Below are 19,092 nucleotides of genomic sequence, written 5' to 3' on the forward strand. Positions count from 1 at the left end.
CAAGTCTCCAAAGAACACTGCAACTTGCTCCAGTACTAGGAAGTTAAATTTTTCAAACTGTCTGCATTTACTAGCATGGTGTGCTAAAGCATTATATGAATCCAAGGTTCTAATGGCTCTTGCATGTTCTTTAATACGATCAGAAAATTTCCGGCAGGTTTTGCCCACATAAAACGAAGAACAAGACCCACAAACAGCTGCATAGACAATATTAATGGAATGGCAGTCAAAATGCTGTCTGAATGTAACTTTGTAATTATTGTGAGGAAAAACAAAAACAGACCCTACCTTAATATATTGGCAAGAGACACATGAACCACAACAGAACATACCAGGGAATCATTATTGTTTACCACATTTTTCACAACAAACATAGGGTCCCTGTTTTCAAAAGCCATTTGAAGTGTTCTAGTCCGTTTGTATGAAAACATCGGTGCAGTACCAAAAATATTAGTGAAGTTATCACCAGACCTGACAATATTCCAGTTTTTATTAATAATAGTTCGGATCGTCTCCATGTCTCTACTGATCGGTAACGGAAAACTAAGAGACCTGTCTGAAGTCACAGTAGAGTTGTTTGTTTTGGGAATAAAACCATACTTCAGGATAGGTTGAAACTTAGTGTGTCTGTTCAATTTTACCTCAGTAGCTATATGTTCAATAAGGTGTCTGGGGTAGCCTTTCTGTAAATAATTCACAGAGAAAATCAGACTCCAAGTCAAACAATGCATCTTCGCTGACTATTCTGGATAGCCTAATGAACTGTCCACGCACTACATTTCTTTTCATATAAAAGGATGTTGGCTAGTGAATTCCAAATAATAATTCTTCCGAAACTTATCTTTCCTGAAAATGTTAGAGACAAGAGATCCTGTACTGGAATCAATAGCAATTTTAGTGTCTAAGAAAGATACAGATAGTCCAGTACCAGATTTAACAAATGTTAAGAACCTAATGCTATTGTTAATATCCAGCAGGAATTGTTCAAGTAAATCTGCTGTACTTGTCCATGCAAAAAAAATATCGTCAATAAATCTGAAATACATTTTAGTATACTGAAATCCAGGTAATTTAGTCAAGGTTTCAACTTCCCATTCAGCTAACACTAAGTTAGCATAAGCTGGAGCCATTTAGTACCCATGGCTACTCCCTTTACTTGTTGGAAAAGTTTGCCATTAAAGTGGAAAAAATTGTTATTAAGAACAATATCCATCAAAACTTGTAGCAAAAGGACTGTGCTTTGATCCACACTGGTGTATTTATTCAGGTAATTACTAACCATGTGCAAAAGTGCCTGGCTCCAGCCATTGCACACTGCAGGCAGAGAAATATCCAAATTTTCCCATACTTGGACGACTGCCTGATTCAGGCAGATAGTCAAGAATTGCTGCTTCAGCACCTGGCATTTGTAAAATGCCTTCTGACTTCATTGGGGTACACCAACGAAAATAAATCACAACTGGTACCCAGTCAGAAGATTGTATTCCTAGGAGCAAGTTTGAACACAACTTCCCAGATGGCATTTCTCACTTCAGAAGAACGGGACTATCTGACAAACTACTTCAAGCAAATGGCCACCAGAACCCAGCTTTCTGCAAGAAAAATACTGCAAGCCCTAGGGTTCATGGCCTTGTGTATTCTGCTAATTCCATATGCAAGACTGCATGAGGAAACTTCAATGGTACTTGAAAAGTCTTTGGTGCCAACATTCTCATGGCCTGGAAACGGTCATTCCTATCATACCTTGTCTAAGGGCTGAGTTTCTTTGGTGGGCAGAAGCATGCAAGCACAACAAGGGACTGCTTTTCACTCAACCCCTCACCGCCCGAACCCTGACAACAGATACATCAGACTATGCATGGGTGGCTCACATGGCAGGCAAATGCGTTCAGGGCCATTGGAGCCCAGCCAGATTCTCCTGTATATCAATTAGAGAGATGCTAGCTGTACAGAATGCTCTGACAGCCGTCAAATGCCTAATCCTTCCAGAACAACTGCTTATAAAAACAGACAATACCACAGTTATGTGGTACATAAACAAGCAGGGGGGAGTCCATTCTTACCCACTTTGCAGGTTAGCCACGGCCCTGTGGAACACAGCCTTGTGCAACCAAGTGCATCTACAAGCTCAGTTCCTGCCAAGTAAACAAAATTCACTGGCAGACTACTTGAGCAGAAATCTCCTAGACCCACACTACTGGAAATTGGAGCCCAACATCTTCAACCTTCTGATCCAGAGGTGGGGGACACCGGAGGTAGACCTGTTTGCCTCCTCCCAAGAACCACCAGTTGAGCAAATTCTGCACCAGGGAACCCTCACAACAGGGCCTGGAAGGTGGATGCCCCATCCTTTCAATGGGAAAACCTCTTAGTTTATGCCCCACCCCCCTTTGCCCCTTCTCTCAAGAGTACTACTCCTGGTAAAACAGGACAGGCTAAGGGCAATTCTTATTGCCCCAGACTGGCCACACCAGCACTGGTGTACCCACTGTTACGCAGCCTGACAACAGTGCCACCCTGGCACCTTCATCAGACTTCTACCCTGTCTCAGCAGGAGGGACAAATTTTGCATACACAATTGCAAACCCTAAACCTTGCAGCCTGGCTTATCCCTTGAATACCCCACCAGCAACCCTCAGCAAACGGGTGCTGGACATCATTCTTGAAGCTAGAAGGCCTAGTACTAGGAAATCCTATGATGAAAAGTGGAAAAGATATTGTTCTTGGAATCAGTCTCAAGGGTAGGACACAGCAGTGCCCTCCTTACCTCTAATCCTGGATTACCTTAGCAGAGCTACTCCACAGAGGCCTATCCTTCTCCATTAAGATTCATGCCTCTGCCATCTCAGCTCATTATAATACTGAGACACCTCTGTTTTCTCACTCTCTCATTAAACAGTTCCTGAGAGGGGCTAACAACTTAAGGCCCCCTAGGATAGCACCCACCCCTGCCTGGGACCTTAACTTTGTACTGGAAAAGCTCACTCTTCCCCCTTTCGAACCTGCTCCCTCAGCTGAGTTAAAATTCCTCTCTTGGAAAACAGCCTTGCTTTTACCCATAACATCAGCAAGAAGAGTGCGAGTTACAGGCACTAATGGCTGTGGGAACCCTTCATTATTTTCCATGCTGACATGGTTTCCCTCAGGACTAACGCATCCTTTATGCCTAAGGTGGTGTCCAGTGTGGCTCTAAACCAATCCATCCATTTGCCAACCTTCTTCCCTAATCCTCAGAATAAAGGGGAAAGGATCCTGCACTCCTTGGACATGCACAGACAGCTCAGGTTCTACCTTGACAGGACTAAGCCTTTCAGAAAATCTGACCAGCTGCTAGTCATCTTTGCTACAGGGGCAGAGGGCAAGGCCATTTAAAAACAAACCATTTCCAAATGGATAGCACACTGCATCCATTTCTGCTACAAGCACCATGGAAACCCCACAGGGGATCAGACCACATTCCACTAGGGCTACTTCCACGTCTACAGCATTTCTCAGGGGAGTCCCTACCAGGGACATTCTGGAAGCTGCAACCTGGAGTTATGTACACACCTTCACCGAGCATTACCATTTACCTTTCATTTCTAAATCCAGGGCTGGATTTGCTACAACAGTCTTGCAAGGCCTACTAGCCAGACCTAACACTTCTTGACTGCCTCCACCCTTCCTCAGCTTTCGGAATCAACCCAAATGTGATGACTGCAATAGTGAAACATGAAGAACATAGTACAGTTGTGTACACTTACCATAAATGTGCATGTTCGAGTATTTTCACTGTTGCAGTCCTGGTTTCCCTCCCTCCAGCCCCCTGCCTCATTCTCTCCTTTCTACCTCTCCCCTCTATGGCCATTCCTAATGGCATTGGTATTTACTTTTTACTGGTGGTGTTCAGCATATACCAGTTCCCTTTTTGGGGGCTCCTGACATTTGGGGCAAGAAAAACTGATGTAATGGCGTTGGCTGCCTGTTTTATACCCCTGACGTCATGGAAGAAGCGACACCTTCCGACACAGAAATACTAAGACTCTGGTATTCGGGCCAACTGAGGGCTGCCTGCAGGCAGATAACCCAAGTGTGATGACTGCAGCAGTGAATACATAGGTTCATAGGTTGATACTAGGCTATCTGCCCTGGGGCATTTACAAGCCTAGCCAGAGTGTGTTTGGCTTTCCACCACCCTTTTAAACGTGTTTACTATACCCTTTTAAGGTTAGTTTACTGTGCCTCTGTCTAGCAGTGACACAGAGGTAATCCCCGGGGTAAACTTACGATCACCCATCCACTCGTCAAGATTCCTTTTGAAAAGAAGCAGTGAGGGGCTCTGTCTGACATGGACTGTGATTCTATTCCAGAGTGATGGGAGCCTCTGGGTTATAAATCTGTCCCTCCAGCATGTTCTATTAATTTCTGTGCTGAGGTTCGAGTCCCTCGAGCGCGTAGCTCTAAGGGATTTGGATTTTCTGAGGTGGAGCATGTCAATTAAATCTGGGTTTGACGTGGCTTTATACGTCAGGCACAGGTCACCTCTGAGTAGGCGGTATGCAACTGAGTATTGCTGGAGTTTGAATGAGCAGCATAGGTTATTTGTTTGAGTCCCTTGATCCTTTTGGTGAGGTACTTTTGGGGTCTTTCCAGTTGCTGCAGGTGTCTGGTTAGGTACATCCCAAATGGGGCATTATATTCTATTATGGGCCTGATGAGTAGAGGGGCACAATGACCTCTCTTGATCTAGATGTAAACCCTTCCGTGATAAGGTGGGCTATATAGAACTTCTTTCTGATCACTTTGGCGCCGTGATTGTCAAAGGAAAGATTGCTATTCACTTAGGTCCCCAAGTCCCTAATTACTTCTTCCGTGCTTAATGGATTACCACCTATGTGGTAATTTGTGGGCACTTTGTTTTTCCCAAAGGGGATGACTATGCACTTTTTGGCATTCAGCTTCAGGCCATGGCTTTGGCACCAGTTATCTGTCTCTGAGGCCCTTTTGTAGGATGTCTGTGTCAGTTGGTGAGATGATTATGACACCCAGTTTGCAGTCGTCTGTGAACTTGGTCAGCCATAGTCCTCCTGTGTTGGCCTGTACCTCAGAGAAATATATACCGAACAAGTGAGGTCCCAGGATTGAGCCTTGTGGGACGCCACTAGTAACTGGTTTAGAGTCTGACATGGCTCCCGCAATTCTGACCATGTGGGTTCTATCCTTGAGCCAGTTTGCAATCCATCTTATGTCATAGGGGTTGATGTTTAAGCTGGAGAGCTTATTTATGATGCCCGAGTGGGGTATTGTGTCGAAGGCTTTTGCGAGGTCCAGGTAGGCTGTATGTACTACCTTCCCTTCATCTATGGCCTTGGTGACTGTTTCAAAGAAGTCAACCAGGTTCAGGAGGCAGGATCTGCCCTTAAAGCCAAACTGGGTAGGATCCAGCGTCTGCAGGTCCCCAATGTCTTTGTTTATGAGCTCCATGATGATCCTCTCCATAGCTTTGCAGACCAGGCTAGTCAAACTTATGGGGCGATAGTTTCCAGAGTCTGTTGAGGCACCGCCTTTGTGGAGCGGGACCACTGTAGCTGTACGCCATTCCTTGGGTACATATCCTGTACTAAGGCTAAGGTTGAACAGTAACTTTATATGTGGTTTTAGCTCTTCTTGGAGCTTGTGTAGGAAGCAGCCCGGGACACTGTCCTGTCCCATTGATGCTGTGTTTTTTGCCTTGGAGAGGGCAGCTCTTACCTAAGCATCTGAGATGTCAGGGAGGCGAGACTCTGCTGGGATAGATATTTGATCTTTAGTGGGGGATGGGGGGGGGAGAAGTTTGCACTGAACCTGTCTGCCAGGATGTTGGCTAGGTCTGTGGGTTCAGTGTATTTTTTGTCATTTTGGATTAACTCTGAACATATCTGGGAGTTGCCGCCCAGGTTTCTAACATAGCTAAAGAAGGCTTTGTGATCATCTTTGGTGTCCTGTTCAATTTTTCTCTCGAAGCTGGCCTTGGATGATTTTATGAGGGACCGTAGTTTTTTGCTAGTACTGATCAGAGCTGCCTTCCCTTTTAGGGATTTTGCTCTATCATGTAGTATCTTCCTCCTTTTGTTGTAAAGCTTATTTATGGCTGGGGTCCACCAGATTGGATGCCTGCCTTTGGAGGATTGGGTCTTGGTTTTATTTGGGATTGCATGATCCATGCATTCCTGAAGGTGTCCATAGAATGCATTTGTAAAGGTTTCTGCAGATTGGGCTGTAGTTTTTGCAGGCCCGGGGGCTTTGAAGGATGTCACCTCGGTTTTGAGAAGTGTGAAATTAGCTTTTGAGAAATTTTTCACTGTGGTTTTCTGGGCTGGGGGTGGGGACGGGATGTGGATGTCCAATGAGATTAATTTATGGTCCGATCTTACCAATGAGGGGTATACTTCTGGTGTGGAGCATTGAGTCCCCATGTTGGTGGTGATCAGGTCCAGTATATTTTCCCTTCTTGTGGGAGTGGTGACTAGTTGTTCCATAGCATTTGAGTTAATAAATTCAAGAAACCTTTGGGCTAGGGCATTGAGGCTTGAGTAATGCTCCCAGTCTATGTTTGGGTAGTTGAAATCACCAAGTATAATGGTGTTTGGAGAGACCTTCATATTCTCCAGTGTTTTCAGGAAGGCCGAGTGAGGTTCCTGAGTTTGTGAGGGTGGTCTGTAGCAGGCTATAAGCTGAAAGGCAGTTTTGCCCACTGTTAGTTGCACATGGATGGTCTCTGCTGCTTCATGCAGTGCCACTAACCTGGAGGTGCGAGTATCTTTGATGAATATGGATACTCCCCCTCCTTTTGTGGTTCGGTCCGAGTTTTGGGGCCGAAAAGCGTGGCATGAGGTATAACCTGGTAGTGCTGGGGTGCTCTCGGGAGCCTTGAACCAGGTTTCTGTTACTGCTCAGATGTTGATATTCTCCATACTGAGGAGAGCTTAGTGTGCGTGCATTTTGAGGTTTAGACTTCTGGCGTTGAGTAGCATTACCCTTAGTTTCTTTTTCCCAGTGTTATCTATGGAGGTGGGTTTGTCCTTTGAGCCTTGCCTAAAAAAGGCACTATGGGGGGGTGGCAAGAGCCTTTGCCAATATCCAAAAGCCCAGAGGTGACAGGTGCAGTCCATCCTTAGAAAAGCAACGTGGCTTGTTGAGCATGTCATCCCAGGCTGACAGACACTGGATCCCCTTTCATTTGCACCAATACTTAAGCCAATTGTTAAAATTGAGCATTTTGTCTTTATACTGTGGCATCATTCTTGGTGAGGGCAAGATGCTACTCAAGGTCAGGGTCATACCGGCCTGGGCTACATGATTAGAGAGCTCCTCTGTCTTTTTTCATGTAGTCCAGGGAGGTACGTTTCAGGTCATTCACACCAGCATGGACAATGACTGAGTCATATTTGTACTTGCTTTGGAGTGATCTGAGTACTTGCGTTATGTGGCGGATCCTGGCGCCCGACAGGCAGCTTACCGTGACCCTCTCCTTGTTCAGTCTGGTGAGTGGGACGTCAGTGTGTCTGACAATAGAGTCACCTATTACAAGTGTATCAGGTGTGTTGTTTAGCCTTAAGGGCTGCGTTTGTTTGGCTCACTGACTTTGTGAGTTGTGTTTAACGTGTTTTGTTTTGGGGTAGCAGGTGCTTGGATGTCTGCTTTGGAGGTCTCTGCTGCTTAAGCAGATTCTTATTTAGAGCCTCAGAATATATTTTGGTGTGTTTGATTAGACATTGTGGTAGGTCTCTGTGAGACTGGATTTGTGGTGTGTGTTGTTACCTTCTCCTCCTGACTGACTGGGCCAGTAGTGAGTTGAGAGAGTTCAACCTCCAGTTTGGCTATATGGTTACATCTCTCACATATGTTTGAGCTTGTTGGGAGGAGGGAGAGGGTTGTCTGTGTACATGAGGCAGTTGTAACATTGCCTCAGGATTCCCAGATTCACCAGCTGGACTGGAGAGGAGACTAGCATCTGTCCTTTGGTCATACCAGACAAGTATAGGTAACTCCTTTATAACTGATAAAGAAGGACCAATAGGGGCCGAGTGCTCTAGGGAGTATCTAGGGGTGTAGAGCTTTTGGTTTCTAGGGCTAAAAAATTGCTTGTATGAGCAAGTGCAAGTGCAGTGCTTTAGATAGAAAATAGGGTCTTCAATTTAAAGTTAGAGCAGACTTTGTGGAGCCGAAAAAAGTTTAATCCCGATTTAAGTGGCGCTGTGCGCAAAATCGTGCAAAGCCGCGCCAAAGCGGGTTTTATACAGGGAGACTTGAAAGAGCTAGAAATTAGCCCAAAATGGCCAATAGGCTACAAGATTCTTGTGCTGGGATCACTCCTCCAGGGACAGATAGGCTGCTCAAAGCTCCCCACTCCCACTGGTGAACAAAGAAGCCTCCCTCTATCCGAGTAAGGAAATGGGCAACACAGGAACTATCCATAAGTCCAGAATACAGCAAAGCCTGTATTAGGGACTATTCTAGGTCAGGAAAGGCGGGAAACAAGGATATATATATATTTTTTTTTTTGTTACACAAACCCCAGAAAATGCAGTAAATATATAACACAGGCTAGCGCACTTGAGTGTGTAGCCTCAACAGGTAAATTCAACAACACCACAAACTTTTAAAGTGCAGGTATAATTTAACAGAAAAACAGCTTTAAACAGGTAAAAGAGCAGATATAACTCGCTTTTCGGCGAGAAAGGACAGTCGCACAGGTAATAGCAGAAAAAATATACTTAAATCAGGTAAGCAGTCGCTCTTTTTGTCTCTGCTGCTAGCACCAGTCTGCAGGACCACGAGGAGCTTTGCTGAGTAGGAACAAGCGCAAAAACCGCGCCAAAGTGGGTTTTATACAGGGGGACTTGAAAGAGCTAGAAATTAGCCCAAAACGGCCAATAGACTGCAAGATTCTTGTGCTGGGATCACTCCTCCAGGGACAGATAGGCTGCTCAAAGCTCCCCACTCCCACTGGTGAACAAAGAAGCCTCCCTCTATCCGAGTAAGGAAATGGGCAACACAGGAACTATCCAAAAGTCCAGAATACAGCAAAGCCTGTATTAGGGACTATTCTAGGTCAGGAAAGGCGGGAAACAAGGATATTTTTTTTTCTTTTTTGTTACACAAACAGCAGAAAATGCAGTAAGTATATAACACAGGCTAGCGCACTTGAGTGTGTAGCCTCAACGGGTAAATTCAACAACAACACAAACTTTTAACATCTACATTTATGGTAAGTGTACACAACTGTACTTTGAGTATTTGTACGTCATTTTTGTGCCCTAGGCACTAGCATGTGTTTGACATAAGGCACCTGTTAGATCTAAAGCTTTTGGTATACTGGCCGAAAGTTGGGCTATCCTTGACAGGAGATCCCTCCAGTGAAGAATACTGCAGCAGTGAAGAGGACATCTTTTTCAATGACTACTTCAAACCCAAGCATTGCAAATGCCACAGAACAGAACTGAAAAGTGCATTTTATTGCTGTTTCTTCTTAGAAATGCTAACTTGAATTCAGGCTTGACATAAAAAATCTAGTTCTTCAAGGTAAGTCCCCTCCCCCTTCACATCTACCTTCCCTAGCTTTCAAACAGCCAAGGGTAATTTGGACCCATTATCTGCATGTGATTGACGGCTCACAGCAGGTGACCAGACTAATGTACTGTTTGCTTCTCACAGCCTTTCCTTCCTTACAGTGGGACACTCCTGCTGTCAAATTTAGATGCAAGCTGTATAGCAGTGGGAAAAATCACTTCTTTGCAAACCAAACTCCCAGTTTTTTCCTTACAGTATGGTTAAATAGCTATCAAATGATAGACTGTAAAAAAGCTAAATTTCAAGGACTTGCATGACAGCAGTTGCATGTTTTTTTAAGTGGTAATTTAAGAAAATTAGTCTCTCATACTTAATGTAATCTTATGTAGTGTTCTCTATTAATTGTGACAAACATCTGCTTCATATGTAAAAAGATGCAGTTAATGTCTGTGCATGGTCATTTTTAAAATTACGCCGCTGTTAATGCAATTTTGCCTTACTTCCTCACTGTGCTTTGTCACATCAGTAGGGCTTTTCAGAAAACTGATATTAGTTTGACATTTTTGCTGTAATATTTCGAGGAATGGAACACACACCACCAGTCCCCCTGCGTGCATTCATACACACACACACACACACACACACACACGCACGCACAAAGCTGGCGAAGATGCAGGCAATGCAAACTTTCCTCAAATCCCTCGGGTAAATGCAGTCGACAGGGTACTTTTACACAGAAAAGGAGTTCCACACAGCATATACCCAGTAATATTAGGTTGAGTGGGCTGGGCAAGGCAGCTCTGACATCACAATTTGGGAGGTTCACTGGCTTTTCTATAGAGCATGCAAATCAGGCAGTGCTTACATCACTTTGGGAGAGGAAACGTCTGGGTAACTACAGCAAGAGCTCTGGCAGATGCAACATCATCATTTAAGAGCCAGCTAGGGGGTTTTCAACTTGTTTTGCAAAGTGAAAATAAAACGGTATGGAAAGGTAGGAAGCCTGAGAGGTAAACAGTTGAATGCATTACTTTTTAAAGCTGCAATGATGATTTTTTGTGGCTTTATCAAACAATGGGGACTAAGAGACAGCAGGTTGAGCAATCTGCTTTACTATCCTGTTTCCTTTAACCAAAGCTAGGTATTTACAACACAGCAGTCAATACCTGTAAATGAGTACAGTGACAGGAGCTCTAGGAAAATAGTGACAGATGTGATGCAATTTTTTTTAGACGAACAATGCATACTGGGATACATAGAGGCAGACTAAACTTTTGGAATTCTTTCAGTATGCCAGACCCCATGTGGGCAGACTCAGAAATTATGTATAAAAATATCTAAAAACCTGTAATTAGTCCCAGAATGGTGTTAAAATATAGGAAACGCCAAACCATGATGAAATAAACATGTTTTTTTGAGTCTGAGGGCACGGTTGTCCTTTAAGGTAAAATTTTGCACAACTGTATTTTCTGATGTCTTCACACTGGACTGTTATGTCTATACACACAGCCTGCTGTATAAAGTAATGGGTTCTCTCAACATGATGCATATTATACATGTCATTTGGTGTAAGGCTTTGTTATCCTTGTATGTTTTTTTTTTTGTCATGTGAATTGGGTCATGGATGAATTTAGTGGACCAGAGAAGCTACTCTGTTAGTAAAACATTTAGGTAAATGATTACTGTTGGAAAACACTACTGTGAGGTGCTGCTCCATTAAAAGTGGGACTACAGGTAGAACTAATTTCAACAATGTTCTTCGTGTTTCACTGTTGCAGTCCTAACATATGGGTTATCCAGCTCCCGGTAGCCCTCAGTCAGCCCGAATACCAGAGTCCTTGGTATATGATGTCTGCTGCCGTCAGTTGTAAACTGATGTCAGAACATCGGGTATAAAGGGAGGCGGCCGACTTCATTTCCCAGTCTTTCTTGCCATTGAGCCTGAAGCAGACACAATTCGCACTAGTGCCGGTCGGCCGTTTACCTTTTTTCTGCATTCCAACTACCAAGTTGAAGACGGCTTCAGATAAGTACCCTGTTTGAGATCCTCTTTTCTTGCTTTAACAAATAACTGTCTTGCCTGTGGAAAACAGATTCCGCACCTTGATTTTCATTTCTGTTGTATAACTTGTTTGGGCCTTGAGCACGATGTCCCTAACTGTGATCTCTGTGCTTCCTTCAACCTGCGTACCATATGCCGTAGAGCTAAGATTTTATATAAGCATTTTGGAGTCTGGCCAAAGTTTGTTTGTATGGCATCTTCTGGTCTCCCGACTTCGGATCTACCTAGGAAACGCAAGGACAAGGACCGCAACAGGCCTACGGTTAAAGCTTCTGACCACGAGCCAGTGAAATTGGTCGGCCCAGCAGTAGCTAGTGAGGTGCTTTCGCAGCCCCTACTCTGCCGAGACCTTTACGGAGTCCTCCATGCCGCAGGCTGCTATCTTGTCTTCTGACCCTCCGCCTGTCACCGCCTCAAATGGGTCCGGAGCCGCTTAGCTGGCACCGGCTTCTGACGCCTCTTCTCTTCGACATGAGACCAGAGCCAGACAGACTACCTTAGCTCAGACTTCTGCAGTTGCTAGGCCTCCCGAGTCCCACTGGATTACTAGTAAACCTTTCAGCCGCAAATCTACCCACAAGCAGGCATCTGCCTCCCCTCCTGTGCCTCAGTCCCAGTTGGTAAAGATGGCTGGTGATCTTCTTACCCTTAAGGGCTCTCATCTCCCCACCCTTCCCAAAGGGCTCAGGAATTGTCTCCTAATGTTTTGTCTGAATCGGATTCTGAGGTTTCCAGTATTCCTGCTGATGAGGAAGGACATTCTCAACTTTTTTCTGTCTTTGAGGATTCTGATGCTGAGGATTCTATCCCCTCTGCCTCCTCTCCAGAAGATTTTTCCTTTGGGGATACTTTGAATACTCTTAGGGAGCACTTTAAATGGGAAAATCAGGATTTCCCTCAGTCTATGAGGAGGATCCGGGAATTTTTAGATTTGCCACAGCATAAACCTCTGGCTATACCTCCTGTTTTGGAAGTTGTGGATGATTTCATGGAAAATTCTTTAACTCCTCCTGCTCCCAGAAAACCTGATGGGTATTATAGGGTTCCTGATTCTCATCAATTTCTTTTTCAAAACCCTTCTGCTGATCCTGAGATTATTTCTCAAGGTCCCAAGGGTGTTAAGGCTACTATTGCTACAAACCATGTACCTCCTTATAAGGAGTTTAGGGCCTTGGACAGGTGGGTTGAAAAGGTTTATACCTCTGCAACTCTTGCCATGAGATCAGTTAATTGTCTTTTTCACATGCTTAAGTATCAGCAGCATACTTTGGAGGCTATTAAGGCTAAACTTGGGGATATTCCTTCCATGTCGGAGAACAGACTTACAGGATTTACTAAATTTTGCCACTCTGGTTAATAAGCATTCTTTTCATTGTAGTTTTGACACCTTGGAGGCTTCCTGCAGAGCAGCAGCCACTGGTTCCGTTATTGGAAGGCATGCTTGGCTTAGGGAGCAGCCTATTTCTGAACCTGTAAAATCTAAATTGCTGGATGTTCCTTTGCACAAAGACAACCTTTTTGGTAACAAGGCTGAGGAGATACTGAAAAAGTTGGAGGATAAGGCGAAATCTATGCAAGCTGTAAAAGATTTCCTTCGGGTTCAGCCTCCTCTGTTTAGTAGGCATTATCCTTCCAAGAACTGGTCTTTCCCTGATCCTAGCAAGCAGGTCGCTCTAGGCCTAGGGGTTTCAGATCTTCCCAGAGGGCAGCCTTCTGCCCCTCAAAGGACTAAACAGTGGCATCCTTCTGCTGCTAAATCGGGGAGTTCTAAGCCAGCTTCCCAAAGCAAGCATTCTCAATGACTCCGGCCTTCTTGTGCCTACCTCTGCGGGCCCAGGGTTTCCTTTGGGGGCAAGGTTAGCCAGGTTCGCAAGGGTATGGTCAACCATCACAGACTTCAAATGGGTACTCAACATAGTAAACCAAGGTTACAAGTTTTATTTTCACACCTTCCCTGTTCTACGAGGTTACCCAGACATTCCCAGAACTCTCAGGGCAGAGGTAGAGAATCAAATTTCTTCTGTACTGACTATGGGGGCTATAGAGCTAGTTCCTGCAAATCAGGCAGGCCTAGGTTTTTACTCAAGATTTTTTCTGGTACCCAAAAAAGGGGGCACCTGGCGCCCTCTTCTGGATCTGTCTATTCTAAACACTTTTCCTGGTGATTCCCAAATTCACGATGCTCACTCTTCAACAGTTGCTGCCAATGCTGGGCAAGGATTCATGGCTGGTAACTTTGGCTCTCAAGGAGGCTCATCTGCACATCCCAATAAGGGAAAGTTGCAGGCAGTTTCTTCGTTTCAGGGCTGGAGAGCAACACTTCTCTGCGCTGCCCTGTGGCTTATCTACTGCTCCCAGAGTTTTCACAAAGTGCCTGGCACCAGCCATTGCTTTTTGCAGGCAGAGGAACATTCAATTTTATCCTTACCTGGACGACTGTCTCATTCAAGCAAACTCCCCAGAACAGTTAAAGGATTTGGACTTTGAAGAACATTCTCACTTCTTTACGTTACACACTCAACGAGAAGTCAAAGTTGGTTCCTACAAAGGAGGTTGTTTTCCTGGGAGCAAGTCTGAATACAGCCACTCAGATGGTATTCCTCCCTCAAGACAAACAACAAGATCTGTTGGCTTATTTCAAGAACTTAGCAAGCATGACCCAGCTCCTCTGCAAGGCAATTCCTGCAAGCGCTGGGGTTCATGGCTTTGTGTATCCTGATGATCCCATATGCAATGCTGCATATGAGAAAACTTCAATGGTACCTCAAGAACCTTTGGTGTCAACACACACAGGACTTGATTCTTCCCCTTATTCCCTGTCTACAAATGGAGTTTCTCTGGTGGGCAACAGCCTGTTCTCAGAACAAAGGTGTGCCTTTCCGCCCACCACCTGCCAGTCAGACTCTCACCACAGACGCCTCAGATTATGCATGGGGGGGCATATCTGGAAGGCAGGGGCTTACAAGGGACTTGGAGCATCCAACAGATTCATCTGCACATAAACTTAAAAGAATTGATGGCAGTGCAGCAGGCCTTGCTGGCTTTCAAGGACCTACTCTACCCTGGGACTCTTCTGATCAGGACAGACAACACCACAGTCATGTGGTATATCAACAAGCAGGGGGGAACTCACTCTTACCTTTTGTGCAGACACAGCATGAAACTGTGGTCCTTAGCAGTTTCCAAGGGCATACATCTCATAGCCCAGTATCTTCCAGGGAGGCTAAACTCCTTGGCGGATCAATTGAGCAGACATGTTCTGGATCCTCATGAGTGGCAACTGAACACTACCATTTTCCATCGCATCACTCAGCATTGGGGCACTCCTCAGGTGGATCTTTTCTCCTGTCACACCAATCATCTCCTTCCAACCTTCTGCACCAGGGAGTTTCACGACAAAGCATGGAGAGTGGACACTGAGAGTTGTGTCCATGGGAAGGACAATTTATGCCTTCACCCCTCTGCCTCTTCTTCCCAGAGCCTTGCTGAAGATAAGGGACGAAAAACCAAAGGCTGCTGTTATAGCACCAGATTGGCCCAGGCAGCATTGGTATCCCCTTCTTCGCAGCCTTTCCCAAGCTCAGCCTTGGCATCTTCCCCTGGTACATGATCTGTTGGTTCAGGAATGGGGAAAAGTTTCTTCATCCTCATCTTCAAACTCTACATTTAACTGCTTGGCTAATACTTTAAATCTTTCCCAGCAGGTGGTTGAAGTTCTTCATGAGGCTGAGTGGACTAGCACCAGGAAATCCTATGCAGACAAATAGAAGAGATTTTGTTCTTGGATGCAGGCTAAAGGAGAAGAGTCTACCCAACCTTCTCTTTCCCTCATTCTTTATTATCTAGCAGGTTTGCTTAATGGTGGACTTTCCTTTTCTACAGTTAAGATTCATGCTTCAGCAATTTCTGCTCATTGTTCTTTTGAGCACCCTATTTTACCTCATCCCTTGATGAAGCAGTTCCCGAGGGGAGCTAGCAATCTTAGACCTCCAAGAAGAACTCCTTCTCCTGCTTGGGATCTAATTTTGTCCTGGAGAATCTTACTCTTCTTCCCCTACTGCCTCTGCAGACTTGGTTCCTTTCATGGAAGACTGACTTTCTTTTGGCTATTACTTCCGCCAGAAGGGTTTCGGAGCTGCAAGCCTTAATGGCAGTAGAACCTGTCATTATTTTTCATACAGACCGGGTTTCTTTGAGAACTAATCCCTCCTTTATGCCTAAGGTGGTTTCCAGTCTGACACTTAACCAGTCTATTCATCTGCCTACATTTTCAATAATCCCCAGAATAAATGGGAAAGGATTCTGCACTTGCTTGATGTGCACAGACAGTTGAGATTTTACTTAAATAGGACTAAACCCTTTCGGAAGTCTCAGCAGTTGTTGGTTAGTTTTGCTCCTGGGGCTCAGGGTAAAGCTATTTCCAAACAAACCATCTCCAAATGGATTGCTCATTGTATTCATTTTTGTTACCTGCAGCATGGAAAGTCCCCCCCCCCCCCCGGGTATTAGGACCCATTCTACTAGAGCAGCCTCTACCTCTGCAGCTTTTTTGAAAGGTGTGCCTTCTAAGGACGTTCTAGAAGCAGCCACTTGGTCTTCTGTCCATACTTTCAGAAAACATTACAACCTATATTTGTTTCTAAGTCTAGGGCTGGTTTTGCCTCTGCAGTTTTGCAAGGCCTCCTTACCAATCCTTAAACTCGGATTCTTCCTCCACCCTTTTGTTTTCTTCCTGGGCTATATGTTAAGACTGCAACAGTGAAACACGAAGAACATAGTACAGTTGTGTACACTTACTATAAATGTAGATGTTCGAGTGTATTCACTATTGCTGTCCTGGGTTCCCACCCTCCATTCCCCTTTTTTTCCTAAGGCACAGACTACTTATGTTATTTTTTTGGATGGCTTTTTTCCAGGGTGTCGCCTTCGTGGTTTGGCCTTCTTTTGGGGGCTCCTTACAGTTAAGGAAAGAAAGACTGAGGAAATGGCACCGGCCACCTCCCTTTATACCTGATGTTCTGTCATCAGTTTACAACAGACTGCAGCCGACGTCATATAACAAGGACTATAGTATTCAGGCCGACTGAAGGCTACCGGGAGCCGGATAAACCCATATGTTAGGACTGCAACAGTGAATACACTCCAACATCTACATTTTTGGTAAGTGTACACAACTGTACCGTCTCCCCTGCATACATTTATGGTGTACTGCGGCCATTTGGCTGTCCATTGATAGTTTTACTACACTTATTGCTTGCACTTGATTCCAAGAGAGGGACCTCATTTTACATTTTAATGTTACAGGATTTTCTCTTTTTGAGCTTTTTACCTTTTGACCTTCTTTGCCTTTGTCCACCCAAGGGTGTTGATTTTCATTGTTTAGGATGTTTCCATCAGTTAGCCATTACAGCAGGGAATTAAAGAAGGATTCAACAGGTAAGTACTTGTATTTGATTTGCAAGGAAGTTTTCTGTGTTTGGTGGATATTGCCTTCCTAATGCTTCCCTTTGCTGGAGAGTCTGTCTACCTTGAGGTTTAGGATGGAGTTTCCTTTGAGTCATTAAAATGCATATTTATACTATGTAGAATGTTTTTATTTTGTTTCCTGACTTAAAGATAGTGCTTGCTTAGTCGGTGGCAGTTGAACTGAGTTGCGGAGATGGATGTTTTCTGTGTGCAGTGCGCTATGGTTTGCTCTGGCAGGCATGCACACACCTTACTGTAGATAAATGAGAGGGGGAAATGTTAGTGTTTAAGCATTAAAGAATAATAAATCTCAACAGCTGCCTTCTGTAACATGGAATCCTTTACAGATCAGCTGGTATGGTGAGTACGTACATTTACTTATGACAGAGACTGGAGCTTCAGACAGCCATTTGCCTTGTTAGTAAGAATTGTGTCCACTGCTAGAAATCTGAACCTGTCTGCAGTGTTTCTTGGCTAGGCTGTAATTGTATTTAATAGACAGGAGTGATGTCAGAGGTACACTGTTAGTATGTGCTTCACACAATGTATCATTTCTAGAGTAATATCCACTGTTTTTTTTTTTTGTTTTTCTCCAGGGTGTTCCAGTTATGCTGAGTGGCAGAGATCTTATTGGCATTGCTAAGACAGGTAGTGGTAAAACAGCTGCATTCATTTGGCCTATGCTTGTTCATATCATGGATCAGAAAGAGCTGCAGCCAGGAGATGGTCCTATTGCAATTGTAGTCTGCCCTACTAGAGAACTCTGTCAACAGGTACTTTAGCTGTGCATGCTGACTTCAGATTCTTTTTTTGAGTGATGCACACAATAAGTGGTGTATGTTTTCGTATTTTGAAGTAACAGTTTGTTATATTAGTAGTAGTCTGGGTAGATTTTTTTATCCTAGAAACTTGTCAGTGGTAATATAAATTATTTTTGACATCTGAGGATGTTGATGTAAATTTGATACTGTAGTTTTAGTACTATGACACATTTGTGCAATGGCTAGCTGTGCTGCTCCACCTCGCTTCATTCTCTGGTTCAGATGTTCTTCGTGTTTCACTGTTGCAGTCATCACATTTGGGTTATCCTGCCAGGGGTAGACCGAATACCAGAGGCTTAGCATTTCTGTGTTGGTTGCTGTCGCTCCAGGACTGATGTCAGGTCATCAGTGGTATAAAATCAGGCAGCCGACACCATTACATCAGTCTTTCTTGCTGAGGAGCCCGAAGCAGAAGCAGTTAGCATGAGTGCTGGTCGGCCGCTACGGGAGTTTTTGTTTCCGAATTGAAGTCTTCTAAAGCTAAGTACCCTGTTGGGGATCCTTTTTTCTTGCTCTAACCGATGTCAGAGAAAGTTAACAATTGTCTCACCTGTGGAAAGCAAATACCACACCGAGACTTCCATTCTTACTGTGTGTGCTTTGATCAACGCCAGAACTATACATTGTCTGGCCCTTATTGTAGCTAGATATTTTCGCTCTCAGTCCTCTAATTCTGATATGGCTTCAGTAAGCTATCAGACTACCGATCTTCCGAAAAAGCGTAAGGATAAAGACAGACACAGGCGCACAGGTCCAAAACTGCCGACAACGCTTCCATTTAGCTAGTTGTCAGTTCTCCGGTCCTCAGTGAGACGCATTCGTAGCCCCTGATGCCTGCTTCTTTGGATTCACAGGCTGCTACAGAGACCATTTCGGATTGCCACGAGACTCTTCTACGACTAACGATCCTGTGGATATCTCTACCTTGGATGGGGTCTGGAGCCTCTGAGCAGGCTTCCGAGGAAGTACTTTGCTCTACCGATACGTGACACAAACCGATGACTACTTTCGCATCTTCAGTTTTTTCTAAAACTACCGAGTCTCTAAGGCCCAGGGTACGAACTACTCCCAAAAAAACAGACTACCCAAGCTCAGGCACCTGCTTCCTTGCCTCAATCTCAAATGCTTAAAATGGCGGAAGACCTAATGCTTATTAAGGGAAGCCAGGCTACCCCTTGCAAAAGAAAGAGGCTTGTCCCCAGTAGTTTTATC

General features: G+C 44.5%; 1 protein-coding gene across 1 annotated transcript in view; it reads left to right on the top strand.

The window, feature by feature from the left end:
* DDX42 (DEAD-box helicase 42) overlaps positions 1-19,092 on the top strand; it is a 991,771-nt gene that overhangs the window by 567,095 nt on the left and 405,584 nt on the right. Inside the window, exon 9 of the mRNA XM_044054957.1 lies at positions 17,656-17,832. Within this exon, the coding sequence (XP_043910892.1) occupies positions 17,656-17,832 (177 nt within the window). The remainder of the gene's footprint in view (positions 1-17,655; positions 17,833-19,092) is intronic.

The sequence above is a fragment of the Protopterus annectens genome, chromosome 13.part0 (genome assembly GCF_019279795.1).
Source record: "Protopterus annectens isolate FY-2018-M chromosome 13.part0, PAN1.0, whole genome shotgun sequence".
In the NCBI taxonomy this organism is placed as follows: domain Eukaryota; kingdom Metazoa; phylum Chordata; order Ceratodontiformes; family Protopteridae; genus Protopterus; species Protopterus annectens.